Below are 27,863 nucleotides of genomic sequence, written 5' to 3'. Positions count from 1 at the left end.
ACTGTATACAAAGTCTCCATCTTAAATATTCTGTTATCAAATGGGGATTAGTATATATTAAGAAATATTAGTTTCTTTGTTACAAAAGAATCACTAGATTTCTGTAACCACTATTTGTATTTCCCAAATACAGCAGCATTTCCTATCCTCTGGTCTAAAGCATTATTTGTAATGCCTTCATTACTGCAAATGTGAGAGACTTGTTCTGCAGATATTCAGTAAATATAACCCTCCTAGGTATCAGTACGGTTAAATCTTAAATGAATTAGTCAAAAACTCTGTAAAACATTTCAATACGCACTTACAATATCACAGTGATGGTGTACATTAATGAAGTGATATTATCTGCAAATGATAATGAAAAGGACAAGTTATAATTTAGTACTGAATTTATGAATTATTACTTTTATAATGTTCCATTGATATTACTTAAAATAAAACAGAATATTACTAGCTAATTATGTGGTTGAAATTGCAATAGTAGAATACTAAGTCCTTAATAAAACCAACACTTTTTACATTACTTTTTCAAGAGCTTCAGAATGTAATATATTTAAACATTTGCTAATATTCCAGATTCTAAACACTATTTTGCTAAATATGTAGGGAAAATGGGACAGAAAATTTTAGTAATAGCTTTCTAAAAACAGATTTTCTGAACTTCTAAAAGTGTGGATTTTATAACTTTTTGTCATAGACTCAGTGGATGCTCTTATGGATTTTCTGCTTCTGTCATTATCTGCACACAGATGTTTGGGTTTACTGCTAGTCTAGGAAAGCAGAGAAGAGCAGGTTTTCCTGGAAAATACAGAGTTTTCTTATACAATTACAACCCTATGACTTATAAAACTCACCACTGAATGCTCCAGGCTCTGTGATGTGGAGGAAGCCTCCAAAGACCATTGTGGCTGGGCAGCGTGGAGGCTCCTGCATCTCCTGGGCCTCTGCCTCCCTTGGGGCTTTTTTGGAGGCGGTCTTCCCCAAGTTCCTCCACCCTTCCAGTTCTGTGCCAAACCTGACCATTCTCACTGTTCCATAGTTCTTTTCTGTTCTCCATTTATCCATGATGGGAGGAGTCCAATGGAGTTAGGGGAAGAGACAACCAAAGTATGAGTAACTTTGATTTTAACACCATTAGTAGCTGGCAATTATCAGCGTTCTCTTCTCACATATTTCTGTCCGAGTTTTCTCATTATTTTTGAAACTACCAGTATGATTCTAGATGAGATATAAGAACAACATCAAAAAATATATAAAAACACTGTCTAGATGGTGTCCAATCAAGGTCTAAGGGCTAGGAGAGTCCTCAGTTGTCTGTTTTTTAAACAGTCAGATTTGTTTTGTGTTTGTATTTTCAGGATTTTTCATACTGAAGATCTACTCAATATTAGTTCAGATTGAGGGCTTTCTCTGTAGTGGTATTTCTGCCTGCCAGTCTTTGCTAGGTATGCTCACAGTGCCTTTCTTCTTTCTTTCCTTCCAGTGTCAGCTTGGAATTTTCAACCAACCATGGCCGCTCCTGGTCCCTGCTCCACACCGAGTGTTTGCCTGAGATATGTGCTGGGCCCCATCTTCCCCACAGCACCGTCTACGCCTCTGAAAACTACAGCGGGTGAGAGTGTTCTCTGCAATCCTATCTGAGATGCAGGATTAGAGAAGGAAGTGAATTATGGGTGACAGGAGGGAGAAGCAGAGCACACAACCCTGTATCATCTTTCATTTTTGACCAGCTGAGCACAGCAAGGGAGGAGTGTTCTGGTCTTCCTGGCTGCCCAGTAATGAAATTTGAAAAATATGAGACTGCTTCTGTTGAATAATATTTTTTTTTCCTGATGCTATGGATAAATTACAAAAAGAAAAGGGGAAGGGGGGGAGGAAGACTGCATGCTGGTAATTAAAAGAAAAGTTATAGTCTGTCAAAGCTGCAGAAGTTTTCTTTTTAGTCAGAGGAACCATCAGTCAAAACCATATTTACATCCTCAGACACATTTTCTCACCTGGAATGCTGATGTTGAGTTACAGTAAAATGCATCGTCTTCAGCAGATGAAGTATCTTCAGTACTGCTCTGACTGTAAAATGAAACTGTGCCACCTTGTCATCCTACGGCTTCCCAACTTCCATAAACACTTCAGAACCACGGGTGTGACCTTAAGAAGAAAATGTAGCTGAAGCACAACATGAGGTGGTGACCTCATTTCTGTATCATCTTCGTAGCGACTGTTAGCCCTGGTGTGTGCGATAGGTGCAGAGCCTGTGGATGGCATGAGAAACAAGGCACAGCTGGACAGTGGGCCACATCCTCCATGTCCCGCTTTCCATTCCCAGGAGTTTCCACCCAACAGAATTCAGCTGCACTGAAAGGTTGAATTCAGTATGCAATTTAGGTGATATTCACTGGGATGGAGAAGTTGCTGTAGTGATATAGGTGAAGATCCTTACTGACTTCAGATATTCATAAAGGGGGAAAAAAAACTGGGCTTTAGAATCTAGTAATTAACATTCATATATTGTGTGAAAATATTGCAGGCCATGCTCTGTTATATTTTCATTTATACTTTCTAAAGCTGCAGTAACTTACTTCAGTGAGCAGATTTCAGAATTAAAAATTCTCACCAAGCTTTTGCAGTGCAAACAAACACATTCAATCACTTAATAACAAGTGGTGTAAAACATTAGAATTTGTGTCATATGTATTTCAGGTGGAACCGAATAACTACTCCTCTTCCCAATGCAGCATTAACAAGTGACACCAGGATTCGCTGGAGGCAAACAGGACCGATCCACGGAAATATGTGGGCAATCGATAACAGTCAGTATTCTTATCCACAATAATTCTACAACAGAAGAATGCATTTTTATATGCTGCTCCAAGAAAATATTTTCCAGAATCAGAGATCACATGATTCTCAGTTTGTTAAAATTGTTTTCTTCTCATGTTCACTCAGTAACAAGTGCATTTAAGGCCAGAGGGAAATTCTGTCTTTTGAAAAGACAATACACTAGTAGATTATTCTTTATTATTATTATTATTATTTTAATTGAATGCTTTCCAGGAAAATGTATTGGTAGCAAGCACTTAATATTTAGTCCAAATGACATAAATAGGTACTACATTGTACTATTAAGGACACATACTGTGCTAGCCTAAGTAGCAGTTACAGCATCTGAGACATATTTTTTCCTTCTGGATATAGAAGACCTTCATAAAGCAGTGCTGCTACCAAAGTACTGACAAAACTTACATTGTTTACACTGTCTTAAGGGGGAAGGGTCATCAGGGATTATGTCTTCTTTAGAAAATGATTTTTCGCCTACCTCTTTTTTAAATGGATGTAAAGTACTGAGAGGAGCTTATAGTTATTCATATAATTATAAAACTTACTGTAGAGGATAGTGTAGGAAAAATTTAAAGCATGGATAAACACTTAGGAATACACGATAAAATACATAAATTGTATTAAAAACAGAAATAAGTAAGAAGGAAAGAACTAAGTGTGAGAAGGTGCAAAGTTTTTAGCTTGCTCCTTAGCCTCAAATTTTTGAGACTATGTAAACAACATTCAGACTTTGTTTTGTTAGATATATGAAATATTATATAGTTAAGTATGTAATAAAGATTTACAGTGACGCACAGTAGGCTTGTGAAATTTTGTAGTGGTTCCTATTTTGATACAGAGCCTGGCAATAGTAAATATCATTACATTTTGCAAAATTCTTAAAATAGATTAATGCCTAGTTTTGATAAGAAAATTCTTGAAGCCGCCTGAAGAGTGCAATGCCACAAATGAAAGTTTTTCACCAAAAGTATAATGACTCTCTTAATCACTTTGATGGCATGTGGCACTGTCTTGACATTTTGGTTGAAGTATTAATGCTTTAGACATGATGATTTGCATCAAGAAGAAAATAAAAAAGAAGGGGAAAGTATTGATATGTATATGTAAGAAAGTGTCTGATCATCTGCAGAGTTGAGTTGCTACCTAATGAAATGTAGAATATAACTGCTGGAGGAATTTACAGAAGTTTACTGAAACAAGTGCAAGATAAAATCCAAGAATTTCAATTCTTTGCAACAGAACCAAACAAGAATTTGAATATTAATGTACAATTCATATATCTGCACTACCTCTGCTTATAAAACCAAATAGTGAGAGCTCTGGCAAAGAGTGCTGCCTGCTCAACTGTGCAGCATCGCAGAGGCCCCTTTACTAACCATCTGCCTACAATGTGCTTGCACCAGATTTTGATTGAGATGTAGAACTACTTTTAAGGGAATGAAGTGTTAATGATGAACGCCTTCCTGAGGTTTTGCATTCCTCTTTTGGTAGATACTAGTGGAACTGAAGCTTTAGAATGCATTGTAGAAAAAGACTTTATAAATATTGGCAAGCCACTGAAATTCTTGAAGAGAGACTAAAAATGTCAAGGATTCTGCACTCTGACTTTTAGCTTCACAACTGTTTCTTCTATGAATTAAGTTTTAAATTCAATCTGGAAGCTGGCCATCTTTTAGAAACTCTGGAAAACTGCCAGTTTTTGTAAAGGTTTTTTTATAGTAAAAGACATAATTACGTCTTTAACTCTTCTACTTTTACCATCCCCTCAAAGGAGGCAAATAAATCAAACAGCAGAATTTTTGCACACTGGAAAGTGAGAAAATCTAGAAATTGAATGAAGTCCGATAGGGAGTTAGTTACAAGGAGTGACTTGTAATGTAAATGGAGATTTACAGAGTGTCTGCCAGAGTGTCCTGACACATTGCTATAATTGAATCATAGAATGGCTCGGGTTGGAAGGGACCTCAAGGATCATGAAGCTCCAACCCCTCTGCCGCAGGCAGGGCCACCAACCTCCGCATTTAATACTAGACCAGGCTGCCCAGGGCCCCATCCAACCTGGCCTTGAACGTCTAGGGATGGGGCATCCACAAAATCTCTGGGCAGCGGAATAAGTATTGCTTGTTAAAGATTATTTCAAATTGGTTATTTGGGTAATGTTCCAAAACAGTGCAAGTAGGTAACTCCAGTGCTCATTATTCAGCAGGAAGGGTAACACTGAGTCTAAGGCTTGTTTATCACATTCTGCTGAAAGAACATTGCTGCTAAGTTCTTGTTTTGGGCTATACTCAGATTAATGCATTTCTCTGTAATGAGATGCAGATTATACTGAGATTTGCGAATCTTTCCACCCCTCATATGATTCACAAGATACCAATACTGTTGATTAGGAGTCATTGGGGGAAGATGAAATAAAAAACAAGTCTGAAATGTTTCTGAGTGCATATTATTTGGAATTTTATTGCATTTGTGCATGATATTTCCTTGTTACTTAAGACACATCAGGGCAGATTCCAATTCCAATAAATGCAATGAGGTTAAATGAGTTAGTTTCACTGAAAGAAGCAGTAGCACATTTAAAAAAATTGACGAGAGTACTAGTGGAATATACTAATACGTATACTGGACTATATGTCTAAAATAAAATAAAGATAAAGGAAGGCAATACATAGCAGCTCATCATATGTTTCAGCAATTCTAGAAAAATCAGGTACTTGATTTAGATCACTAGGGCCTCAAGCCACAGGCAGACTTTACCCATTACTTGGTTCTACAGAAAGGTATAATTAAATGCACTTTGTTCTTTTGTAGACCTCTTTCAGTTAGTGGGATTCAGATAAATGCAATACCTATATGACAGTAGTTTTTTGTATTCATTATACTCAATTTATCACATAACATAACCCTTCATTTGACTAATTTGTTTTCTCTGCAGTTTATATTGGTCCATCTTGCCTCAAATTCTGCTCAGGCCGAGGACAGTGTACTAGAAATGGCTGCAAGTAAGAGTTATAATTCAATACTTGTGTTCAATTTTTGTCACATAGTTCACTTGAAGATCTGAAAGTTGATTTCCATCTAAGCTCTTGCTTTTTGAGATGACTGAGTATAAAATAACATACCTCACAGAACACATTAAAGTCACTTGAGTGCTACAGATCAATCTTTCTTAACAGCAGCATATTTAATATCTTTTTTTATAATTTTCTTTTGGTAAAGAGTCTAAGTTCCACTTCACCTTAAACTGTGCTACAGAGCCCATTGAAATGTCAGTGATGCATGTTTTATACTGTTTCTTAGAGGTGATTTGGGGCTGTATCATTTCTATATTAAATTTCAGAGAAGAATCTATGTAATATCATATAGCCAAACAGACCTTAAGGTCAGAAGGTCAGCACTCCATTTTTTAGGAAGTATGGCTTTTTTTAAACTGTTTCAGCTGAAAAGTAAAATCAAGAAATGTTTTCCAAATTATGATGTCACTATTTTTAGGTGCTGCAGAGAGTGTGACCCACAGGGCCTTCTGTTATGTTGCACAGCTACTGGTAATCACATCTGACATGCTACAGATAAAATCATTTGACACATGAACAATTGTAAATTATGCCTGGAGTATTTTTGGTCTAAAAATGAATAGAAACATTTATATACTGCATATTATATGTAGATATTGAGTGGTTGGTGTTCAAAACTTTTTTTTTTTTTAATGGAAAAATCATTAGTTAGAAGAAAGCTGTTGGCCCACTAAATAAGGTCTAGAGAGGTTCTTGGTCCTCAGATTTGAGAGGGACTTTGTAGGTATGGTATCATCTGTTTTTGAGAGATTTCAAGCATATGCCAGGCCGCAAACCACCTCTAAGAGAAGATGGGTCCAAGAAGAAGGCATTAACTACACCATTGGATCTCCTTCACCCCCAGATGTGACCCTGGCTTTTCAGGGCCTGCATGTGAGACAGCGTCGCAGACCTTCCCAATGTTCATCTCAGAGAGCTTTGCCAGCTCCCGCCTCTCTTCCTATCACAACTTCTACTCCATCCGTGGAGCCGAGGTCAGCTTTGGCTGTGGGGTTCTGGCCAGTGGCAAGGCCCTGGTGTTCACCAAGGATGGGAGACGGCAGCTCATCACTGCCTTCCTTGACAGTTCCCAGTCCAGGTGAGAGCAAAAGAGCAGCAGCGTGAGGTATGGAAACAGGGGAATTGTGCTGTGACAGGAACTCCCCCCCTTTCAGAAATAGCATTGTGTATTATTAAGGTGATCATTTAGCAGGAAGAAAAGTTTTTTAAAAAACTCGCAGTGGCATAGTTTAATTCTGAGTTCATAGCTGTACAGCCTATTTTCATTCCCTGCTTTGTAAACAAGAGAGCCCAAAATAGACTGGAGGGAAGTTATTGTACAGTGAGGCTGGAAAATATTAAATGTTAATATCAAACTTGAGTGTCAAAGCCAAGTGCTAATTAATTATTTATAAGGATGTGTTTATTTGACAGCTTGTGGCAGCTGATTAGATCCATTCACTATCTCTCCCTCTTCTTCAGTGCCTAATAAATAATTAAATGCTGTACTGATTGGCATTTTGAAAATGTATGTGCCACACTGCATTACTTGATAGTAAAAACAAAATCCGCTCACAAAAGCGCATAAATGATATTTATCAAAATTTGTCTAAATTGAGAATGATCATAAATGAGCTAGTTAGGAACAACAACCAAAAAAGAAAAACACCATGTAAATGTTACCCTCAAATATATGTGTAATTCTGCTGCAGGTTCCTGCAGTTCACATTACGCCTGGGAAGCAAGTCTGTGCTGAGCACCTGCAAAGCTCCTGATCAGCCTGGGGAAGGAGTGCTGCTGCACTACTCCTATGACAATGGCATTACATGGAAACTCCTGGAACACTACTCATATCTGAACTACCATGAGCCAAGGTATACATATGAATGTGATGAAGGGTGTTATCTGCATGCAGTTAATGCTGGTCAAGGTAGCTGCTGCAGTGCTGAGTGAAGACATCTGCCCCAGCACAGGCACATGGTACAGGAGTGGAGTGACAATCTTTTATTGCACACTGGAAGTTACTGTTTTGGCTAAATATGTGCCACTGTTCTGAGCACTACTGATTTTTGTCTGCTTCTATAAAAATTGAGTGCATGGATTTGGCAGCAGCCAAGTCTCAGGTGACGCCGCAGAACAAGCAGTGAGGGATGACGGGGAAGAAATTTACTTGTGGGAAATAAGGATGTGTCTTATCCCATGAAAGCATCCACTTGTAAAGAAAAATTAACATAAATTATTTGTAGCTTTGAAGCCATAGATACCTTCACTACATCATCCTCTGGGATTAGGAGTTTGCAGGCAGCATAGGACAGCTGAGATGAAATCCAGTCATGAGGGCCTCTCTGGGTCAGCAGGGAAGTTGCTCCAGCTCTGTTCAGGAAAGAGATTATATGACAGAGCCTGTGCTGGGGGTTGGGCACAGGGCCCTGGGAGGAGCTGATGGTGGCTGTTCTTGGGTATTGTGCAAATCATAAAGAAGCCAAACAAAGGGTTCAGCTCATCTAGCAGCACCTGTATATGGCACCAGATTAGAGGGAAATGCATGGAAAATAAAGAGAAGAATATACTCTCTACTGTTACATTTGTGAGACCATGCAAAAGTTTTCATAAAGCACATGCAAAATTAGGAGTTTCTATAAGCATAACTGTATTACAAGACCAGAACTGCCCAGGCTGGCTCTTCTCAAACCTGTCCTAATCGGGAAGCAGCCACCCTCAGCAGTAAAGCCAACACATATTAATGAAAGAAGATGCTCTATGAGTGGGCAAACAAAAGGCAGAACCAAGAATGGAATCACAGGGCTCTCCCCACCACTCTGCTCTGCCCAAGGACAGCTTTGTACCATGCGTGAGCTATCTTCATTTTGTTAATACATCTATTACAAAATATTTTTTAAGAATATTGTAGTGGAAAAACAAAACAAAACAATCAACCTTCTAACCTTACATACATTTCTCAGGATCAATAAGAAATACTCAAAAATCTGAGAAGAATGACTGTATTTGGTAAAACTGTAGTATATGTAGGCTTTTTTTTCTGAAGTTTTAAGTGTTTCTGAAGGAAAGATCCTATGGAACACTCATAAACCTTCAGAATATCTTTTCCCCATCTTTTATTGTAGTCACATATATATTTTATATGGCCCTGTTTCTAATTTGTAGATTGAAGATTATAACTGTAAGACCTTTATTTCCCTAAAGGTTTTTAATATATAGCACTATTAATTTTTTATAACAAAAAGGAAAATACACATTTTAGTGACTGATTTTAATGGTGTTTAAGATATCAGTGTAGTAAATTCTACTAGTGCCAGACACTTCTTTTCCTCTTTGCTGTTAGGTATGAAAGAATATATGTTGTTCTCACAAGGCAGAGAGCTAAGCACAACATATGCAGATTAGAAAGCCTTTGCCATTGGATATATAGAAAAATGGCAGACATACAAATGCGAAGGTAACGCTGGCAATAATTATGATGAAGAACATGAAGAACACTTCACCATTTTGTATTATGTTGTCTAAAAATATCAGCATTTTTGGTAACATAAATGAACTGCTATGAAATTTGGCAATCAATCTGTATCCAGAAATTTAATTAATCTTCAGTCACACAAAAAATAATTACACATTTAATGTTCTGCTGAAAAGGCGCATTTAATCTGCTAACATTTGACAGCTGCATTTTTCTTCTCAGTAGAACAGCGGTGGCTTTTCAATATTAGGTATGCGCATAGCTTGAAAGAATAAGATCAGAGCAAAGGTCTCCCAGCTGGTTTTTAGGAAATCTAATGGTAGCTGGTAATGTTAGTAAGAACACTTTTCTTCTCTGCAGCAGAATAGTCATTAGCAAGGATCCCCCTCCCTCTCCATCTGTCTCCAACAAATCAAAGTCAGACAGGAGAAGCTGTTATAACTGGAGATGCAGTCAGGTTCTGCATACTAACATATGTACCAAATATGGTGGTTTGTACCAGTGTTTTTAAATTGTTTCTTTAATCCCCTGGGATGAGAAAATTGTTTTAACATGCGTTAAATATTTTAAAGTCCAGTAGGTATATCAGCGGTGTATGTCAATTTAGGATTTTCTGTAAATAACTGTCAGTGAGAATTACTGTCCACGTGGGAGAGTTTATGAGAGCTTAAGAGTGAAAAGAAAGTTGCAAGCATCAGTGACAGCCACAGATACAGAAATGTGTCCAAGGTTATAAGAGAGCGTTAGCTCATGTGAGTGCCAGCTGCCTCCTGGCACATGTTGGATGCAGTGTTCTTGCTAGCCAGGGTGCCAGTTTCCTCAGATTTGCCCTGTTGGCTAATGAAAGGCAAAACCACCAGCTCCTTTCAGCATCAGCAGCAACTTAGAGTCAATGGTGCCTTTAAAAATTGGTCACAAAGATGTAGAGTTGCTGCTTATTATGGAATTCTTGACAAAAAAAGGTTAGCCTTGTGGATTATTCACATACTGGAGAGAATTAGGATTTAGTCTTTCACTTAGAATGGTATGAAATAGTTCAAGCATCTGTTTATTTGAGTGGCAAAATAAATTCATCTGCCACTCACTAAGCTTGTGCCCTGCTGGTTCATTGCCATGGAGGCATGGCAGCATCTTCTCTGGCTGTCCCTTGACACTCCAGCCTATGGACAGCAGGAAGCAGCTCCTAGAAGTACCAGTCAGGACTTCTTGAGCCCTTCCCACTTGATTAACCGAGCCATTTAATTTTTCTTGCTAATTGCTTAACATATTCCTATTTAAAATCAATATGACATTACACAGGAGTACCATACTTTTACTCTTTAGAAGGCCAGTTTAGGAAGCCATTTTAAGAGTGTGATTTTGCACTAAGAGTGCTGAAGGGACAAGACTTTCATAGGCATTACAACAAGCAGCTTAGGATGCCCTAAATCTGGAAAAAAAACCCTTGGTTTTAAAGTATAAAATGATTTTTCCAGCTTACCTGATCAGTCATTTTACTCACATTTCCTCTAAAAGAGAAGGAAAAATATCAGCTACATGATGAGTTTGCCAATACTCCTTTTGCCAGCATGTAATTGTACAGTGATGGAGACAAATGTCCCTCTTGCTCTTGTGCTTTACAGCTCACGTGCTTTGCATGGGGCAGTCTGGCCCTGGTGATTTATGGAGCTTTCAAGAAAGTGTCATTGCTGTAGCAATTAATGTATGCTCCCTGCTGCTGTGTATGATAATTGCTCCTGGAAATCAGATATTACTCTTAATTTTCTTTGCAGTTTGTCAATTATAGGTTTGGTGACATAGGTGCCATGACAAATTGGGTGGCCTTGCATACCAGGAGAGCCTGTCCCTCACATCCAATAATATCTTTATGCAACCACACAAGAAATGCGTGTGCCATAAAAGACTACACAAGATCACACTGCCAACAAGAAGAAACTTTTCCACTTAAAAGTGACAATTTATAGAGATGGGTTCTTCTAGGGCAAGAAAAACACAGGCATGACATCAGTGCTGTGCAGAAACAAGCACAGATGTAAAGATGCATTTCTTCAGATCAGGATAAAATCTACTGTGTCTGAGAGGGTGGAGGCAGAATTTGTAAATCTTGGTTAGATGATCATTCTTTGTCAGTCTAAGCCCCTGACCTGCAGCTGGGTTTTTTCTAGCAAGGAAAATCAGCTTTAAAAATTGAACAGAGCTCTGATGTAGAAGCAAAATTTACATCATTTTTATAAATTTTCTTCTGTGGCTTTTTCACATGGCTCTCTATCAACATTGCCTACCAAGAGAACTAATGATCCCCGTCCCTGTCACTATACCAGTAGAAAGTAAGGATTTATGGGCTTCATTTAACCTATGTCTTTTAGGATTATTAATAAATAACCAAAAAAATACATCTCCATGGAATTATTGCCAATAGCGAGACTTTCTACAATAATTTTGTTTCATTTTTCAGAATAATTTCAGTGGAGCTGCCAGAAGATGCGAGACAGATTGGCATTCAGTTCAGATGGTGGCAACCATATCACTCTTCTCAGGGTGAAGATGTGTGGGCAATCGATGAAATTGTTATGACCTCTGTGCTTTTCAATAGCATTAGCCTGGACTTCACCAACCTAGTTGAGGTCACACAGTCTCTGGGATTCTACCTGGGAAATGTTCAGCCTTACTGTGGCCACGACTGGACTCTTTGGTGAGAGCTAATTCTGTTCTAATTTTGTTTTCTTTATCTATTTGTCCTACTGAGAACTAAATGTTTGTTAGTTGTGAGTCATTTTGGTAGCTATTCAGAGTATGTGTTTCACCATCACATTATGGACAAAATGACAGTCACTGATCTAATTGCAATTAGAAGTTTTTACACATTATTGCACAGAGATTTAGGTTTGATGGGAACTGTGAATGTAGTATTCTATCCCCGTAAAATATTAAAGAATCTCCAAATAGAAACAATTTGTAAAATTTCTATAATAATCACTTAAAATCCAGTTGGATTAATGTAAGTATTGAGATTGTAGAGTACAGATGCTGAATATTTTTTGTGTATGTTCATATCTGCTTATATGGCCATTATATTATACTTTAAAAAAAAAAAGGAAAGGCGGCATAAGGTTGGTAGAATAGCGATAGCCATTAGCCGTCATTTTGCCTGTGATATCCACTGTCACTTACACTGTGGTCAGCTTTATCACATATTACCACTAGAAGAACATTAAGGCCCTGGAATGTGTTCTGAAAAGGGCAACATAGCTGGCTGGTGAGGGGGTGGAGCACAGGTCTGATGGGAAGTGGCTGAGGGAAGTGGGATTGTTCATTATGAAAAAGAGGAGGCTCAAGAGACCTTATTGCCCACTACAGATGCCTGAAAGGAGGTTGTGGTGAGGTGGGGGTCAGCCTCTTCCCATTAACAGCAGTAGGACAAGAAGGAATGGTTTCAAGTTGTGCTAGAGGAGATTCAGGTTGGATATTAGGAAAAATTTCTTCTCGGAAGGAGTGATGAGGCACTGGCACAGGCTGCCCAGGGAGGTGATGGAATCACCCTGGAGGAGTTCAAGAAACGTGGAGATGTGGTACTAAAGAACATGGTTTAGTGGGCAACATTGGTGGCAGGTGGATGGTTGGACATGATAATCTTACAGGTCTTTTCCAACCTTAATGATTCTGTGTTCGGCATATTGCAACGATATCCAAAAATGTGCTGTTTATTTAGAAATAAAAAAGCAAGAAAACATCATTTGCCCCAAAGCAATTAGTATGTTCCTTTAACAGTGAGAAAAGAGAAAAAGCTGAAAAAAAATGGAAAAGAAAATTATGTAAGAGCTGTTTAAAAATAAGATTTTTTACTAAATCACGAACCTGTTTAAAAAAAAAAAAATCTGGAGTACATAAGTGTAACATTAGGAATTAATACTAGGTAAAGTCAGTTTAACTTCTGTGTTTTGATTAGGAGTTTTTTGCTAGTCTGACCAACATGTAAACCCAGTATTGTTTTAATTGGCACAGGTATATTTATTTGGAGAAACCTCAGTCACAGTAATTACAGAAATCCTCTAACAAATATAATTATATAAATAATTTTAGCATCCCCATGGACACTGAGAGAAACACCGTTGGAATTTTATTAACAAGTACCTCTGAGTAATCTGATTTGACTTTCTGATCATCTGTCAAACTAAAAGGAGTTGGTTTAGCAGTAGTAACAACACAGAACCCATTCTGACAGTGATAATGAGACAGTAGAAGCACCATTAAGCACTTTAATAAGGACGAGGAAGGTACTCTGCTTATTAAAATGAAACAACATGTTAGGGCTCAAATTGTTTACATCTTCTTCATCAAAGAGTTGAAATGGAAGCATTTTAATGACATAGTTTTTCCTTTGTTTTTCTAAGACTGGTTTATTATTGGGTGGCAGGTTATTTAAGACAGCAGAAGTTCCTGTTTTCCTCCTCTGGCTCTCAGACTTAGAAAAATAAACGCTATGCTAAATTCTCTATGCCATGTATTGCCTAGGACTTGAAGTGCTCGGTCATAAGTGGTAATGTTGAACTTTCCATGCATCAAATAAAGAAGTAATGCCTATGTAATATTCCCTTTCTACGTATGTATAAGTTTTCTCATTATCACTGGAAGACATGAACTCTATCCTTCACTGACCTTGTTTCTCTCAAGGGAAATATTTGAACTTATACAAAGTCTCTACAAATGGATTCTAGTTAAATTAATTATTGTTGGCTTTTCTCATTTTCTAACTCATGACTTTATATGAGAAGAGTTTGCAGTAGCACTGACACCATCCTCTTGAGAAAAGTCTGACAACTGCTTTTTCATTAGTAGAACTATGGTAAATACACCATAAATCACTCTACAGGGTGTCATCCCAAGGCCTATTTTTGCTGGATTTTCTTTAATTTTCTGCTAGGTCTTCATTTCCGCCTTGGAATCTGTAAATCTGAAATATTTATGCTTAAAATTGGGGAAAAGTTTTGAAGAGGGAGGTTGTTCTTTCCAGTATCTGGTTTCCTTCAGAAAGAGGGATTTGTTGATAAGTATGTGTTCTGAGCAAGGGTAATTTTTAATTGTTTTACAATGACTGATTTATAACTGGAACAGTCACTTGATTTGATTCTTATTGTCAACATTTGGTTTGACTTTGGTTCTAACTGCAAGCGTACTGTGTGTTCTGAAAGCCTGAAGAACACACTTAAAATGAAGTAATTAATGGTCTACAATAATTCATCACCTTTCCAAAATACTCATACACAGGCCGTGTTTTGACCCAAATGAAAGTGCATCATATAAATAAAACAAACATTCTTCAGTCAGACTATGGCATTATGATTGAACTTCATGTAACAGATGAGAGTGTCCTATTACCTCTGAGCTGTCAGGAGAAAAGACTGTAAATCTAGTTCACAGTAAACTACCATCATGGAGCAATACAACAGTCTCTGCAGCTTGATAGCTTGTCTTTTAGTTTAATTACTATTCTGTAACATGCAGGATTTTTCTTTCAGGTAATTAACTCAATTAAAATGCATTAATACATTTAGGAATTATCTAATGAAATAGGTATGATGTGATATAAAAAGACAAAAACTTCTGCCTTTGAAGCAAGCAGAGCTGGGGCCAGCATGAGCATTTGGCTGGCACGTCAACGTCCTCTGTTAGTGCAGCTTTACAAAATCAACTGCATCCACGTGGCTTTTCAGTATTCCTGAAAGTACTGGCCTTGAAGATGTGGTAACTCTGGGAATCCCAGAGCAGTTTGGAGAAGTGCAGACTGGCTGACATTCGCTGTGATATCATTCCCAGAAGTACCAATTAGTTGGCAGTGCTTGGAGGGAGAGCGATTGTTCTGAGGGTACCTATGGGTATTGTGTTCCTGCTCCTCCACAGGTCTAATTATATACAGGCTAGAAAACAATTCACAACTACATATTTATACAAAAATGTGACCTCTGCATTCTCAATTCCTGAAGGTGGTTTTTTTATTATTATTTTTTGGGTAGGGTTTTTTTGTTTGTTTGTTTTTGTTTTTTTGGCTAATTATTGCTATGCCAGGGACATTATTCTGGTTGTACAAAATCCAGAAATGTATTCCAGCTGTATGACTCCTACATTTGGTATTCCAGCAGAAAAGCCTACTCCAACCACGTACACAGAAGAGCTGGAGAGCAAAGAAGTAGCAAGTAGGGTGGAGGACCCATCTTTAATGCTACCTTTGTTCAGCTGGAGGCAATTTGTGGATGATAAGGGCCTTTGTGAACACATAATGTGATTTCCTCCCCTGAAAAGAGCTCCGTGTGGAGTATCAGAGATTGTCTTCATCTCCTCATTAGCATTCTTTTTCACATTTATTTAATATTTACTTTCAAGAGCTGTTTTGACTTTAAACTAATGCTCACTGAATGTACTGTGTACAATATCCAGAGGCTAAATTATTGCGTTAAAATGAATGCTGAACTTAGAAGGTACTAATCATAATTGGAATTGCCACTAGAAAAGGAAAGATACATTTTTTGTTGATTTTTTTGCCTAATTTTATGGCAGTGTTATTGAATTGAAGAATTTTTTGTGGTGGCAATACAATCTAAAAGCTCTAATTCTTTTTCCTAGGCTGAGTACTACTCCTTCACTTAAACCACTTTGGGAAAGACAGCTTCTAAACAGACTTCTTATCAAACTGTTTTGTTTCAACTTTTTCATTCTGTTTAGTAGAGCTTTAGGTAATTTATGCATTACCTAAGCACAGTTGTGTTGTTTTCAGAACTGCAGTGTTAAATCATTATCCAAATCACCGTCATATGTAACTTTCAGCTAACTATACTGCATGCAGCTGACTGATACCTGAAGAGCATGGTTGTTGTACTGGCTTTTTTAGAACTTTGATTTCCCACATCAGCCATGAAGTTCCAAACTGCACTGCAGAAATTAATAGCAAGTCAGCTTTAATTATTTCAATATTTTTATTTTAATTTAAACTGCTCTCTCTAGATAGAAAAAAGAGTTGGTCGGTGAATTTAGTTCAAAAGAGTGCTATGTAACTGGTTTCTAATCCTGTCTTTACACTAACAACTTTAAGACCTTAAATCTTAGAGAGGTGAAAGCCAGTAAGTTTTACTGTGCAGTATTGATAGTTCAGGAGTTTCTCTTTTCAGATGATAAACTGTAGTTCACTCAACCATAAGGATGTTCCTTAACAAGGTTATTGTCTTCATCTTCTCCATACAATATGTATGTCTTTATTGTTGCATAATGTTTTGCAGGGATTGTCTTTAAAAAATGTGATCTCTATCCCAAACTGTTTACATTTAAGAAAGGGCTTGGAAAATGCTGAAGCTGAACAGACTACAGTACTTCTGAAGATATTACTTGAACATCTCTAAGTGAGGGAGGAAGGCTGTTCTCATTCCTTCTGAACATTCTGTCTTGTAGGATAGTGTGCAGGATTTAAAGTTTATGCCATTATTACTTTCCCTTTACATCTCTTTCTCTCTACATCTCTTGCATTTGATTCTTTTTTTTTCTCCTTTTCAATGATACATTTAAAACAAATAAAAAAAGAAACCCTGCATTTAATTTGAAATTACCTTATAATTTTAAACTGTATATTGTGTTACCTTGAATGTGATAACTGGGTACCTTGTATCATAGATGAGGCCTGGTGTATTTCAAGCATTATTAATAATTATCCCCAGTCCACTGGATAATGTGTTACAACTCTTACATCCCACAGACAAGAAGCTGAAAATAAACAAAATTAAATCAGAAGCAGTCAAAAGTCAGTAAAGGCATTGCAAATGGAATCAGTTGAAAAATTAACGAAATGAAAAGTCTAGTTAATAAGAATATTTTAAACTAAATTCAGTGTATCTTTACTGTCCAGTGTTTGAATGAAATTACAGTTGTTACTGTGGCATGACTTTAGGCAACGGATGCTCCTGGGGAATGAGTTTTGGTTTTGTCGTGGGGTTTTTTCTGTATGTTATCCTTTGGTTGATTTTAACTTGATCCTTCATACAAAGAGCGTAGAGTAAGAACTAACAGAATAATTCAGTGTTTCACACTCTGGGATACATCAAGGCCTTCCTGGTAATTTACAAAAGTATCAACAGAAAGATCTTTCTGTGCATTGTCATATCCCATGTGCTAATCAACAGAACAAAAAAGTAGTAACACTATTTAATGCATACCTATTCATAATATTGCCTCCTGACTTACTTTGGAGATGGATCCTTATTCTTTCTTACATCTCTCAGTTTTACAGGAGATTCAAAGTTAACTTCTAGCATGCGCTATGTGGAGACCCAGTCTATGCAGATTGGAGCTTCATATATGATACAGTTCAACCTGGTAATGGGCTGTGGCCAGAAGTTTACTCCTCATATGGACAACCAGGTGAAACTGGAGTACTCCACCAATCACGGCCTCACGTGGCATCTTGTTCAGGAGGTGAGTTTGGGAGCATGGACCTTTGTCTTCCATAAACACTGCTTATTATTATTATTATATTATTCATCTGAGATATACTTGTGGCACAGGACAAAGGAAGATGTTTCTCTCATTCCCTTTTCTATGAAAAAGCCTTCAGTCAGAGTCAGTAAAAATGACTAATAGAATTGCTTTAACTATTATTCATAATATTTGGAAGAAAGTACCTGAAAGTCTGAAACATAAAATTGTGACAGGAATGGACCAGGTCTGGAAAAAGAATTGTTGTGCTAGACAGAGCCATAGATCTTTCCTGAGCTATTGCTTTGTTTTTCAAAGTAAAAGGCATTTACTGTTTCCTGGAATTTAAATGGATAGAAATTATTTCTGCCCCTGTGCTCAGATGTTTCATAAATGGAAAGCATATTCCTTCTGGGGATTGTAATGTAGAGCCTTTCATCTCCCATCCCTGGTTCAAACACAGTCCAGGGCAGTAATGACCAATGGTTTTCCCCCCTTCTCAGGTGAAGTGCAAATAGCAGTGTTCAACACTATTTCCCTGTGTGGCGTAGCTCTGTCTCAGCACAAACATGAATATCACATTTGGCTGTAATTTGTGCTTTTGTCTTCCATCTTAGGTGGGAAACTGGAGTTTTTCTGACTTCAGTTTGAACTAACAAACATCATTCAGCTACCTCTGACCAGGTTCAGAGAGTGTCAGGGAACTGGTCTTGATGCCTTTTCAGTGCCTGTTCAGTGCCTGAACATACATGTTCACAAAGGCATTTGAATATACAGTCCAACATCTTTTGTAACTAATTAAACCATTTCCTGCTTTGTGTTGTTTTGCCACATTTACTTTGGAGTGCAAAGTAGAGAAATGTCAATAACTGAAATTTTGAGCTTTACAGATCGAAGTAATGCTTTCTTTTCTTATACAGAATTAAGAGGAAAGCTATAAATACTGTATTTCAAATGATTTTCATCTAGCAGGCATCACCATGGTGTCTATGAATAGTGGTAGATGTTTGGGGCTTTACTTTGTCATCAATGAAAGATCAGTTGCCTTGAGATTTTAGTGCACTGTCTCAGTGGAACTGAATTCAGAAAGAAGGCCTTGCAGCCCAATCATTTTCCTAATACCATCCAGTTTGCTGTGATTAAACAGTAAAAAGAAGGCTATTTGTAGTATGCTTCAAGGATGTAATCTGGCCAATACACAAAACACTAACTGAGATATTTGAAAGCCTTGTTTGCTTCACACACACTGATCAGATCCTATTTTCTAAGATCTTTTATGGGAGATGACTCAACAAAATATATTTGAAAATGGTTGGAAAAGAAACTAATCCTTTAGAAAGTCTACTGGGGAAAAAAAAAACAGCAAAAACAACAACAACAACAGTAAAAAAACAGAATAAGATATCAGATCTCCTTCTAACATTCTAAGATATTTGAGCAATAATTTTTTTTGTGAAATAATAACATATTCTGCTCTTCCTTATATTTCACTATATAAATATTCCCAATTGTTTTAACTACCACAGAATATCATTGCTTTGTTATTAGTTTCATAGCAAAGCATAATACACAGAAAAGTGAAAGTTCCTTGTATCTGACACATCTCATGGGTATGAGTCCAGCAGAGAAGACTGTGGGAGAGCTGGAGATGATCTGGAAGCAGCTATACTGAGACAGTAGTAGTAGAATGGATTCCCCATGGATTCTGAGCCAGAAAAATTACACACAAGCTTAAATGCGTTACTAATACTTCATCAAAGCCGAACGACAAAAATCTGGGATGCTACTCTGATAATATATAAAAAAGTAAATGGAATATTGAAGAAAAATAGAGTAACAAGGAAAGAACAGTTCTAGAAAGTGGTTTAATGGACTGTGTTCATATTTATTACAATAAAAAATAAAAATAAAAAGATGTGTCAGTGATCAGATTTTCTGAAAAGAAGGAGGATTTTGGGAACAGACCTGTCTGGGAATCTCGAATTAAAGATTCAAGATCATAGAAGCAGAAGGAGCAAAATTGCATCACTTGCTATTGGTTTACAAAATGAATACACCTGCAGAGATAAGGGCATTTAGATGCAGTTTTAGTGGACTTCAGCTGGGTGCCTAAAACTGATGCTTTGGGGCAGCTATTGGTCCCTAATGCTCCCACTGCAGAGAGAAAGAGTGTTGTTCCCAGTTGAGGCTTTGCATGTAGATCTCTAACATGACTGCTGTAGAGGTAGGGAGGTCAGTTATATAGATTTATTTCATTGTACATTTGTAGACCTTATCCATTGTTGAGCTAGGTGCTAGGGTGAGAATAATATAAAAATGAACTAGACACCCTCATGGAGAAAAATAGAATATTACTAGACACTAACATGAAGCATAGCTCTCTAAATGGGTCATATGGGTTCATTCTATCCTAAATTGTCCATTGCTAGTTTTTTGAGAAATTTCTCTGGAGCATGCCAGGGTTTTTTCTAATTGTGGGTTTTTCACTCTGACATCTGGACCCAGATAAGCTTCCAGTTCAATGAATGTTTAAACATCACTTTTGTTCCTAAATCTGCCTCAACTTTATCCTGGTTTTGAAATGTGTTATTTCAAGGAATGTCTTCCAAGTATGCCGAGCTGCCAGGAGTTCACCTCAGCAAGTATTTACCACTCCAGCGAATTTACTCAGTGGAGGAGAATCACTGTCCTTTTACCACAGAAGACTTGGTGAGTCTCTTTCCCTCCCTCCCTCCTCCCTCCTTTCTTCCTTTCTTCCTTTCTTCCTTTCTTCCTTTCTTCCTTTCTTCCTTTCTTCCTTTCTTCCTTTCTTCCTTTCTTCCTTTCTTCTTGTTGGAGGGGGAGGGTGCAGATAGTTCATGTGCTTTGTCTGCTTTTACACTGCTACAAAGATGAAGTCCCATGTAGATCATTCTCAAGACAATGGGTGGTATAGGGGCTAACTCAAGTCACTGGTATTTAACATAAAATGCCTTCCTCATATCATTGGAATGAAATGCTGCTGAAGTCACTAGAAACTATTGTTAAGGATTGTTTTTAACGTATACTGTGACTTCTAATAAAATTCATATCCTTTCAAAAATAGTGGCTTCTCTATAAATGGGTCATTGGAGGAAGTGTTTATTTATATTGTTAATTTTTATTCTTAACATTCCTTATTGTTTACATCTCCAGACCAAAACCTTGCATAAACAATAACTAATTATTCATTTCTGGGTATTTTTTACCTTTTGTTTCTTTTTATAGCATGTCTTCAAAAATAGCTTTTTAAAAAAAGAATCCTATTCACCTTACTGTAATAAAACCTTTTTTTGCCCACCCTAACATTTTAATTTAACTAAGTTATTTCTTCTGTTATTTATTTTAAAAGCTTTCCTATAATGTACAGCTAGAAGGTTGTTGTAAATCTTGCTAATCTTCAGTCACTTCCTGCATTATTATTATTATTCCAATGAGCCGCTCCTCACTTCTGTTCCACCTAACAGCAACTACAATGAGAACTTGCACAGATTAAGTTGTCTTTGTGTTTTCTTTCTGTTGCCATTTTTTTCTGCACTCTCCACAGCCCCAGCATAACAAGCAATGTTACCTGCCTCCAAAATACTTACTATTCTTTCAGTACAGCCAATTTGCAGAATTTCATAATTACAGACAAAAATTGAATCTTTAAAGGATGTCAAGTCAGATAATACCAAATGGCATGCATTAACCTATAATTATTATGTACTAAATCTTACATGCTGATTTGTACCATCAGCTATAGAACCTATGGATCATGGAGGCACTTAGAAGTTTTTAAAAGTGTCTAGAATTTTTTCAGGATCTATTCCAAAGTAGATTCTGAACAGAACCCCAAAGGGTTCTGTTATTTTAAAATTAATTTAAATACTCAAGGTTATTATACATTTTATAATTGAGGCTAATACTGGTGTTGTGGAGCTTTTATTCTTTAAGATCTAGTAATTTTCCTCAGCAAATGCGTTGACAGAAACAAATAATTCCATTTTAATTTAGGAGACTGTGGGGAAAAATTATGGTGAAATAACAACCAGGTTACCATTTCATACTGTGCACAAATCATAAATATTTCATATTTTGTCTTGTATCTGAAAGGATTCCCATCTGTTATCAGAGTTTTGTTTATAATTAAGGTACAAATTACCACTGAACATTACTTCGGATTTCATAAAACACATTTTCAGTATGACTGTGCTGTGCTACTGAGTAGTCAGGGTGAGGAGGATGAATGGCTGCATAACCCCCAGCAGAAATAATCTGATTCACAAAGCTGATCTCAGCCTCTCTTCCTCTCTCCTCCTATCATCAGCAAGGTTTGGTCAGTCCTTGGGTTCTGACTGGAAGGAGAAATTTTTGCATTTTTGAATCTACTGTATACCACATGTACAGTAACAAACACTGGGCAAGTCTCTGCCGAAGGTTTGCTGGTGAACATATGACAATCAGATTCCCTCTGGCACATGGCTTCAGAACTGCCTCTCACTTCCTTCTGTTCCCTTCCTGCTCACTGCAACAAGCACCAACTTGCAAAACATAGATAATGGTCACAAAAAACAGTGCAGAAGTGCTGCCAAACATGGACCTGGACTTGAGGTCTTAATAGTCCCAATGTGATGGTGGCCTCAGTATGCCTTCACACTCTTACAGCTCCAGTACAATTTCCTGAGGTCTCATTGTTGCATGCAAGTCTCTACTGAGAGTTTGCACCTTTGGTGCATTGGAAGCATCAGGCTTCCTTACTGTGCACCAGAAATTCGCTTGTAACAGTAACTAGTTCTGTTGTAAAACTTTCTGGGTGTGTTGGTATTTTTGTGTGTTTGTAGATGTTCAGCATCTGGCACACGTGATGGTCTTCGTGTTATCCAAAATTTGGTGCAGTAGGAAATCTGCTGCAACTGTGAGAGTTTTGTTGGACAAATGAAACGTATGCACCTGCTCACTGAAATTGTATTGTACTTGAACTGAATATTTCTAACACTGATGAAAATTAATTTCAGTTTTATGGAAGACATTTACATATGAACAGGCTTTAATGAGATACAAGCAGCTGTCAGTTGCTGACTTCATAAACAAATCAACACCTAATGACTGAATGAGAGTTTCAGGATAATTGGGTAAATGTAATTATGGTAACTCAGAAGGTAGCAAATGTAATTGTATCAACCACAAATTTGCGTTAAATCTTCCGTTTTTTTAATATCAGGAGAGAAGACAATGATTTTATTTAAATCACATATCTGAAAAAAAAATTATAAGCTTCATTTCACTTGCAAGACATCTGGGACTCACCACCATTTCCTTTTGCTCATGTAAAATTACAGGCAACAGCAGTGACTTCCATTTGACATCAGTCCAGTTTAGATACGGTGTCATCAGAAGTCCAGAGAACCTTCCAGTAGCATTTTAACCTTGTAGAAAAAGCTGGGAGGAAATAGAGAATCACAGAATCATTTGAGTTGGAAGAGACCCTTAAAGATCATCTACTGCAACTCCTGTTGAAGTATTGGAGAGGTTTATTTTGCTTGTAATAAAATTATTTTATAACTCCTTGATACATGCTTCCCATTTGAGTAGATGTCCATCCAAACGGTGGCAGTCCAGAAAACTGAGAGTGCAGCTAACATTCAGCTTCTTTATTCCTTAATTAACATGGTCTTTTTAAATGGTTGATTACAATTTTTAACAGCATAATCCTCTTAAGCTGTTGTTCCTTTGCAATGCAGAGCAGTGCTGGAAAGCTCTCACAAGCAGCAAGGACTGGCTTTCCAGAAGAATTGCTTTTTGCAATGGAGACCTCAGCCCACAGACCTCACCTTCAGCCAGGCCTCCACCACCACCCTGTGTTCTGGGGGATAGGGATGTGTGGTGGTGAAGTTCTTTTTGGGGGAGACCTCTCTTTGCTTGATGCCCTAATTACCTCCATGCAACTCTGTATACCCCTGTGTAGATACTTCTGGGCCTGCAGGGTTGCACACCTCTGCCCACACATCGCCCCTAACAAAAAACAAGGAAGCCACAGCTCCCATTCCTTACAGACAACATGATGCTATTTTTTTTTTTTCTGCTGGGAGGTCTTTTTTTTTTCTTTGTATGCATAAAAGCCTTTATTTTCTTTCAGTATTGCTCTTTTCCTCAGTGCACACCAGATTTTATACCCGCTACCACAGCTCTCCAGAGCACAGTCTGTGCAGAGCTCCCTGAGGCACTGTTGATGCACTGTAGTGAACATGAGCAACAGCACTAAGGCAATGTGCTGGCTTCAGAGTACTCAGAAAACAACTGTGATCAGTGTTTACTGGACATTGTGTCTATTGCATGTTTAGGAAGTCCTTAGTGGGCAGATTGCTGAAATTGTGTACTTTTAATGAATAATTCATAGCTCTTGTAATGTAACCCATCAATGCATTGTATCCTGAGGGAGTATTTAATCTGTAGATCTGCCCTCAGATTAGCTCTATAATGCTGTAAAAATACTTACAGTACTTACAATATCAAACAGGTACTGAAAAAAGAAAACAAAGGTCATTGCAATTGAACATCAAGCCCTTGGGCAACCTTATTTCTTGTTTTTTAAAGAAGTTCATGTATTTGAATTCTAAAAAATTATCCAAGCATAGATTAATTTGATCTTTTTATGCTTCTAGTGTGTAACTGCCTGGGTAACTGCTATGCCATACTGTCCATTTTAGCTACCCAAGCCTCCCATATTCATTCTTCCTCTTCCAAGCATATGAGCAGGTGACTCAGCCACGTTTATTATGTTCATCTTAGCATCTTAATCTATATGATTTCCAGAAAGTGAGGAAGGGTTTTTTTCTTAATTTAGAATAAGAGCATTATATCTCATGCCATCATATCATAGTCATGTGGCTCAGAAACTTGCTTGGAAAAAATCTCCTACTTCTTGTAGAAATTTCCTGCTGCTCCTCCTTTACCTGCCCTGTCAACCTTTGGCCAGACAAAGCTCTGGGTAGCGTCTGAATTTTTTTTTGCTGCTGTTCAGCTTTGCTTTCCCTATCTATCGACTCTATAGCACTATAAGAAAGCTTCATTTCCCACATTGCCTCAGCCATCCCTTTCTTTCCCCAGATCTACCATGCAACCAGCACAGCTCCTTGTACTCCATCACAACAATTTCCCATTTTTGTTTCGCTTCATATGCAATATCTTTTCTCACACTCCCAGCCACTTCTGTATGAGCGTGGACAAGATTGCATCCATCCCACCAGCTGGTTGGTGTCACATTGTACCAGTTGGCAGTAGAGCTTGAGAAGGCTTGGTGGTGACAGTCTTTTTCAAAAACTGATGATGTAATGTCACCATAATGTCACTAGCATAATCCAGTTTAGTATCATTGTCTGTATCCTATCAAAAACTGTCAACTTTTTGAATGGAAATAGCCACTATTCAAAGAAGAGAAATGCTTAGTTGCAAGAAGTTTAATTTCAAAGATTATTTTTTGAATAAATATCATATGAAACCTTTTTGCGTGCATTATACCATATTAACCATCCAAAAATATAAAAATTAAGGTCACACTCTTGATCCAACTTTCTTGTTTTGCAACCTTACACCCTCACAGGATGGCACTTAATAAAAATCTGATAATATTCATTGATAGATTTGTCTTAAATTAATGTGGCCATTAAGCATAAAGTTTCTGTAGAATCTCTGTAGTCTTCCACAAAAACGTCATTATTAACAGCCAAGTCTTTTATGTAACCCTGTGCAGTAAGCACCATCATATAGAAAGCTCACTTGTAAGACTCTGTCTTTGGTTGTATTAGTTTTTACAGTCTGAGCAATGACTGCAATACCAATTTGACTTTTTATAGTTGTATTTTTTGCCTGCAATACTGTAAAGCATCCACATTAAAGCACTGTTATTGCTTTTTAAGGTCCAGTGCCACACGTTTCCGCTGGAGTCAGTGTTACTACACAGCACCGGATGAATGGGCCTTAGACAACATCTACATTGGACAGCAGTGTCCCAACATGTGCAGTGGACATGGCTGGTGCGACCATGGCGTTTGCAGGTAGAGAGCATTTGCCTATTTGAGAGGTTACTGCTATCTTGGTACTTAAGTATTCCGTTACTCTGTCATTTTGTGTTTTTTTGTTAGTTTGTTGTTTTCTTCTTTTCAGATTATAAAAACAAAACACACACACTATGAGGGCTAAGCCATTAAAGCGTCATTAAAAGCTGGTTGTTCCACACCCAAGAGCCCATAGCCTTGGGAGATGCAGGCAGTGAAAGGATTCTCAATGTCATGGGGATGCCCTGCTGCAGATGTCCTGGTGACTCTTTGCTCAGGACGCTCTAGCACAGGGCTGGAGCTGTTTCACTGGGGCAGAAAGAAATAAAGATCCAGAAGATCCAGCTCAGAGCTGCTTTGCAGACTCTCAGAGTTACTGGAATACCGAAGGCAGAGTGCTGCCTGCCAGCTTTAAACTTTCTGGACACTGCATTATTTTTTAAAGTAAAATATAGCTTATTTCCAGTTATCCAGGTATCCAAGCTTGTTTCTAGCATCCAAAATTCCAATTCCTGAATAACTTTTTCACATGCAATTTTAAAAGGTCTTAATTATTGTATCAGATAAGATCTTTAAAAGCTTGTTATGCTTATGCTTTCTTCCAGGTGTGACTCAGGGTTTCGGGGTACAGAGTGTCAGCCTGAAAATCCCCTTCCTTCAACTGTCATGTCTGATTTTGAAAACCCAGATGTCCTGAAGACAGAGTGGCAAGAAGTTATTGGAGGAGAGATTGTAAAGCCTGAAGAAGGCTGTGGGGTCATCTCATCTGGCTCTTCACTATACTTCAACAAGGTATCAATAAGGGACAGGAGACTGAGAAAGGCATGTGGTAATGTCAGTTTTAATGGAACAGGATGGGGTTATAAGGAAAAGGAAGGTAGCAGAAAGCACTGAGGCATAGCAAAGTGCAGAATGAAAAGTGCATTAAATAGCACAGCTGTGCTCTGCAGGTAAAAAACAAAGCAATCCAAAGAAATGGAGAGTGACATTGGATATCCAAGAAACACCAAATGTAATGGTAAAGCAAACTGTCAGCATGCTGAGAAGTTCACAAATTAATATTATTATTAATATTATGCACGTTCTGTTTTAAGATACAGTTCTTTCTCAGCAAACTCAACTTTCATTTTTTCTGTCATGTTCTGGATGAGGCATCAAGAATGGTTAGCTTTCAGGAGTCACTTTGAGAACAAAGAACCAAAAATAGTGAAAAAGCAACCCCTCTAGCATTTAGAAAGTGCCTGGTTAGCCTGCAGGAGAACTCTCTTGTATGACTTGGATGTGTTACAGAAAAAAATAATACAGCAAGAAAAAGATTTCTGCAAATTGATAGCAATTGTAACATAAAAAGAGATCTTTGTGATCAGATGTAAGATTATGGGTTATAATCACAGATTTGTTTTCCATTGTTGCTCCTCAGGTCTAATTCTGTTGGAATGGATTTTTTTTGTTGTTCTTAATTGAAAGGAAGAGTATAAGTACAGCTTCTCTTTTAAGGGTTTGATCAAACTGTCACTGCTGTCGTGAGAACTGGATTCGTCCCAGTAGAATAACCCAGTGTGCAAAGCTGTGTAATCACGTGTTGTTAACCTCATTACAAATATCTAACTCATCAAATAATTTTCAGCACTCCTACATAGTCTCACATCCCCCTCCCTTGAAAATGCAGCTCTGTGCTGAAAAATTCATAATCAACCGATCAGTCTAACTAGCTAATTGTGATAATTGGATTTTTTAATATAATTGTCTTATCTATTAAATGTTTCTCCTTCTGGCTCAGTTCCTTATGCCAGGTTTCTCAAAGAAGTTTGCTAAATTATAATTAACCTGCTATGATCTTTCTTCTGATTTCTGCTAAGGAGGAGTGAAAATCTCATTTAGAAATTCTTGGCTTCTTTCTATTGATGTCTAAGGATTAGGTTATCATTCATTTCTTGAGTAGTAGCACTCTGTGTGCCATCAGCTGAAGGTGGCTTATTTAATTTCTGT

At 37.6% G+C, this 27,863-nt stretch overlaps 1 protein-coding gene across 2 annotated transcripts in view; it reads left to right on the top strand.

Moving 5' to 3' along the window:
* RELN (reelin) overlaps positions 1-27,863 on the top strand; it is a 271,996-nt gene that overhangs the window by 174,499 nt on the left and 69,634 nt on the right. For both annotated transcript variants that reach the window (XM_085216903.1, XM_085216905.1), the window contains exons 15-24: positions 1,484-1,612; positions 2,701-2,810; positions 5,774-5,840; positions 6,757-6,990; positions 7,604-7,765; positions 11,822-12,058; positions 17,628-17,820; positions 20,417-20,529; positions 25,737-25,874; positions 26,480-26,666. In XM_085216903.1, the coding sequence (XP_085073029.1) occupies positions 1,484-1,612; positions 2,701-2,810; positions 5,774-5,840; positions 6,757-6,990; positions 7,604-7,765; positions 11,822-12,058; positions 17,628-17,820; positions 20,417-20,529; positions 25,737-25,874; positions 26,480-26,666 (1,570 nt within the window). The remainder of the gene's footprint in view (positions 1-1,483; positions 1,613-2,700; positions 2,811-5,773; positions 5,841-6,756; positions 6,991-7,603; positions 7,766-11,821; positions 12,059-17,627; positions 17,821-20,416; positions 20,530-25,736; positions 25,875-26,479; positions 26,667-27,863) is intronic.

The sequence above is a fragment of the Meleagris gallopavo genome, chromosome 1 (assembly GCF_905368555.1).
Source record: "Meleagris gallopavo chromosome 1, MGAL_WU_HG_1.1, whole genome shotgun sequence".
Classification (NCBI taxonomy): domain Eukaryota; kingdom Metazoa; phylum Chordata; class Aves; order Galliformes; family Phasianidae; genus Meleagris; species Meleagris gallopavo.
The sequence above is the reverse complement of the archived record's forward strand: the minus strand, read 5'-3'. Positions and strand labels throughout refer to the sequence as shown.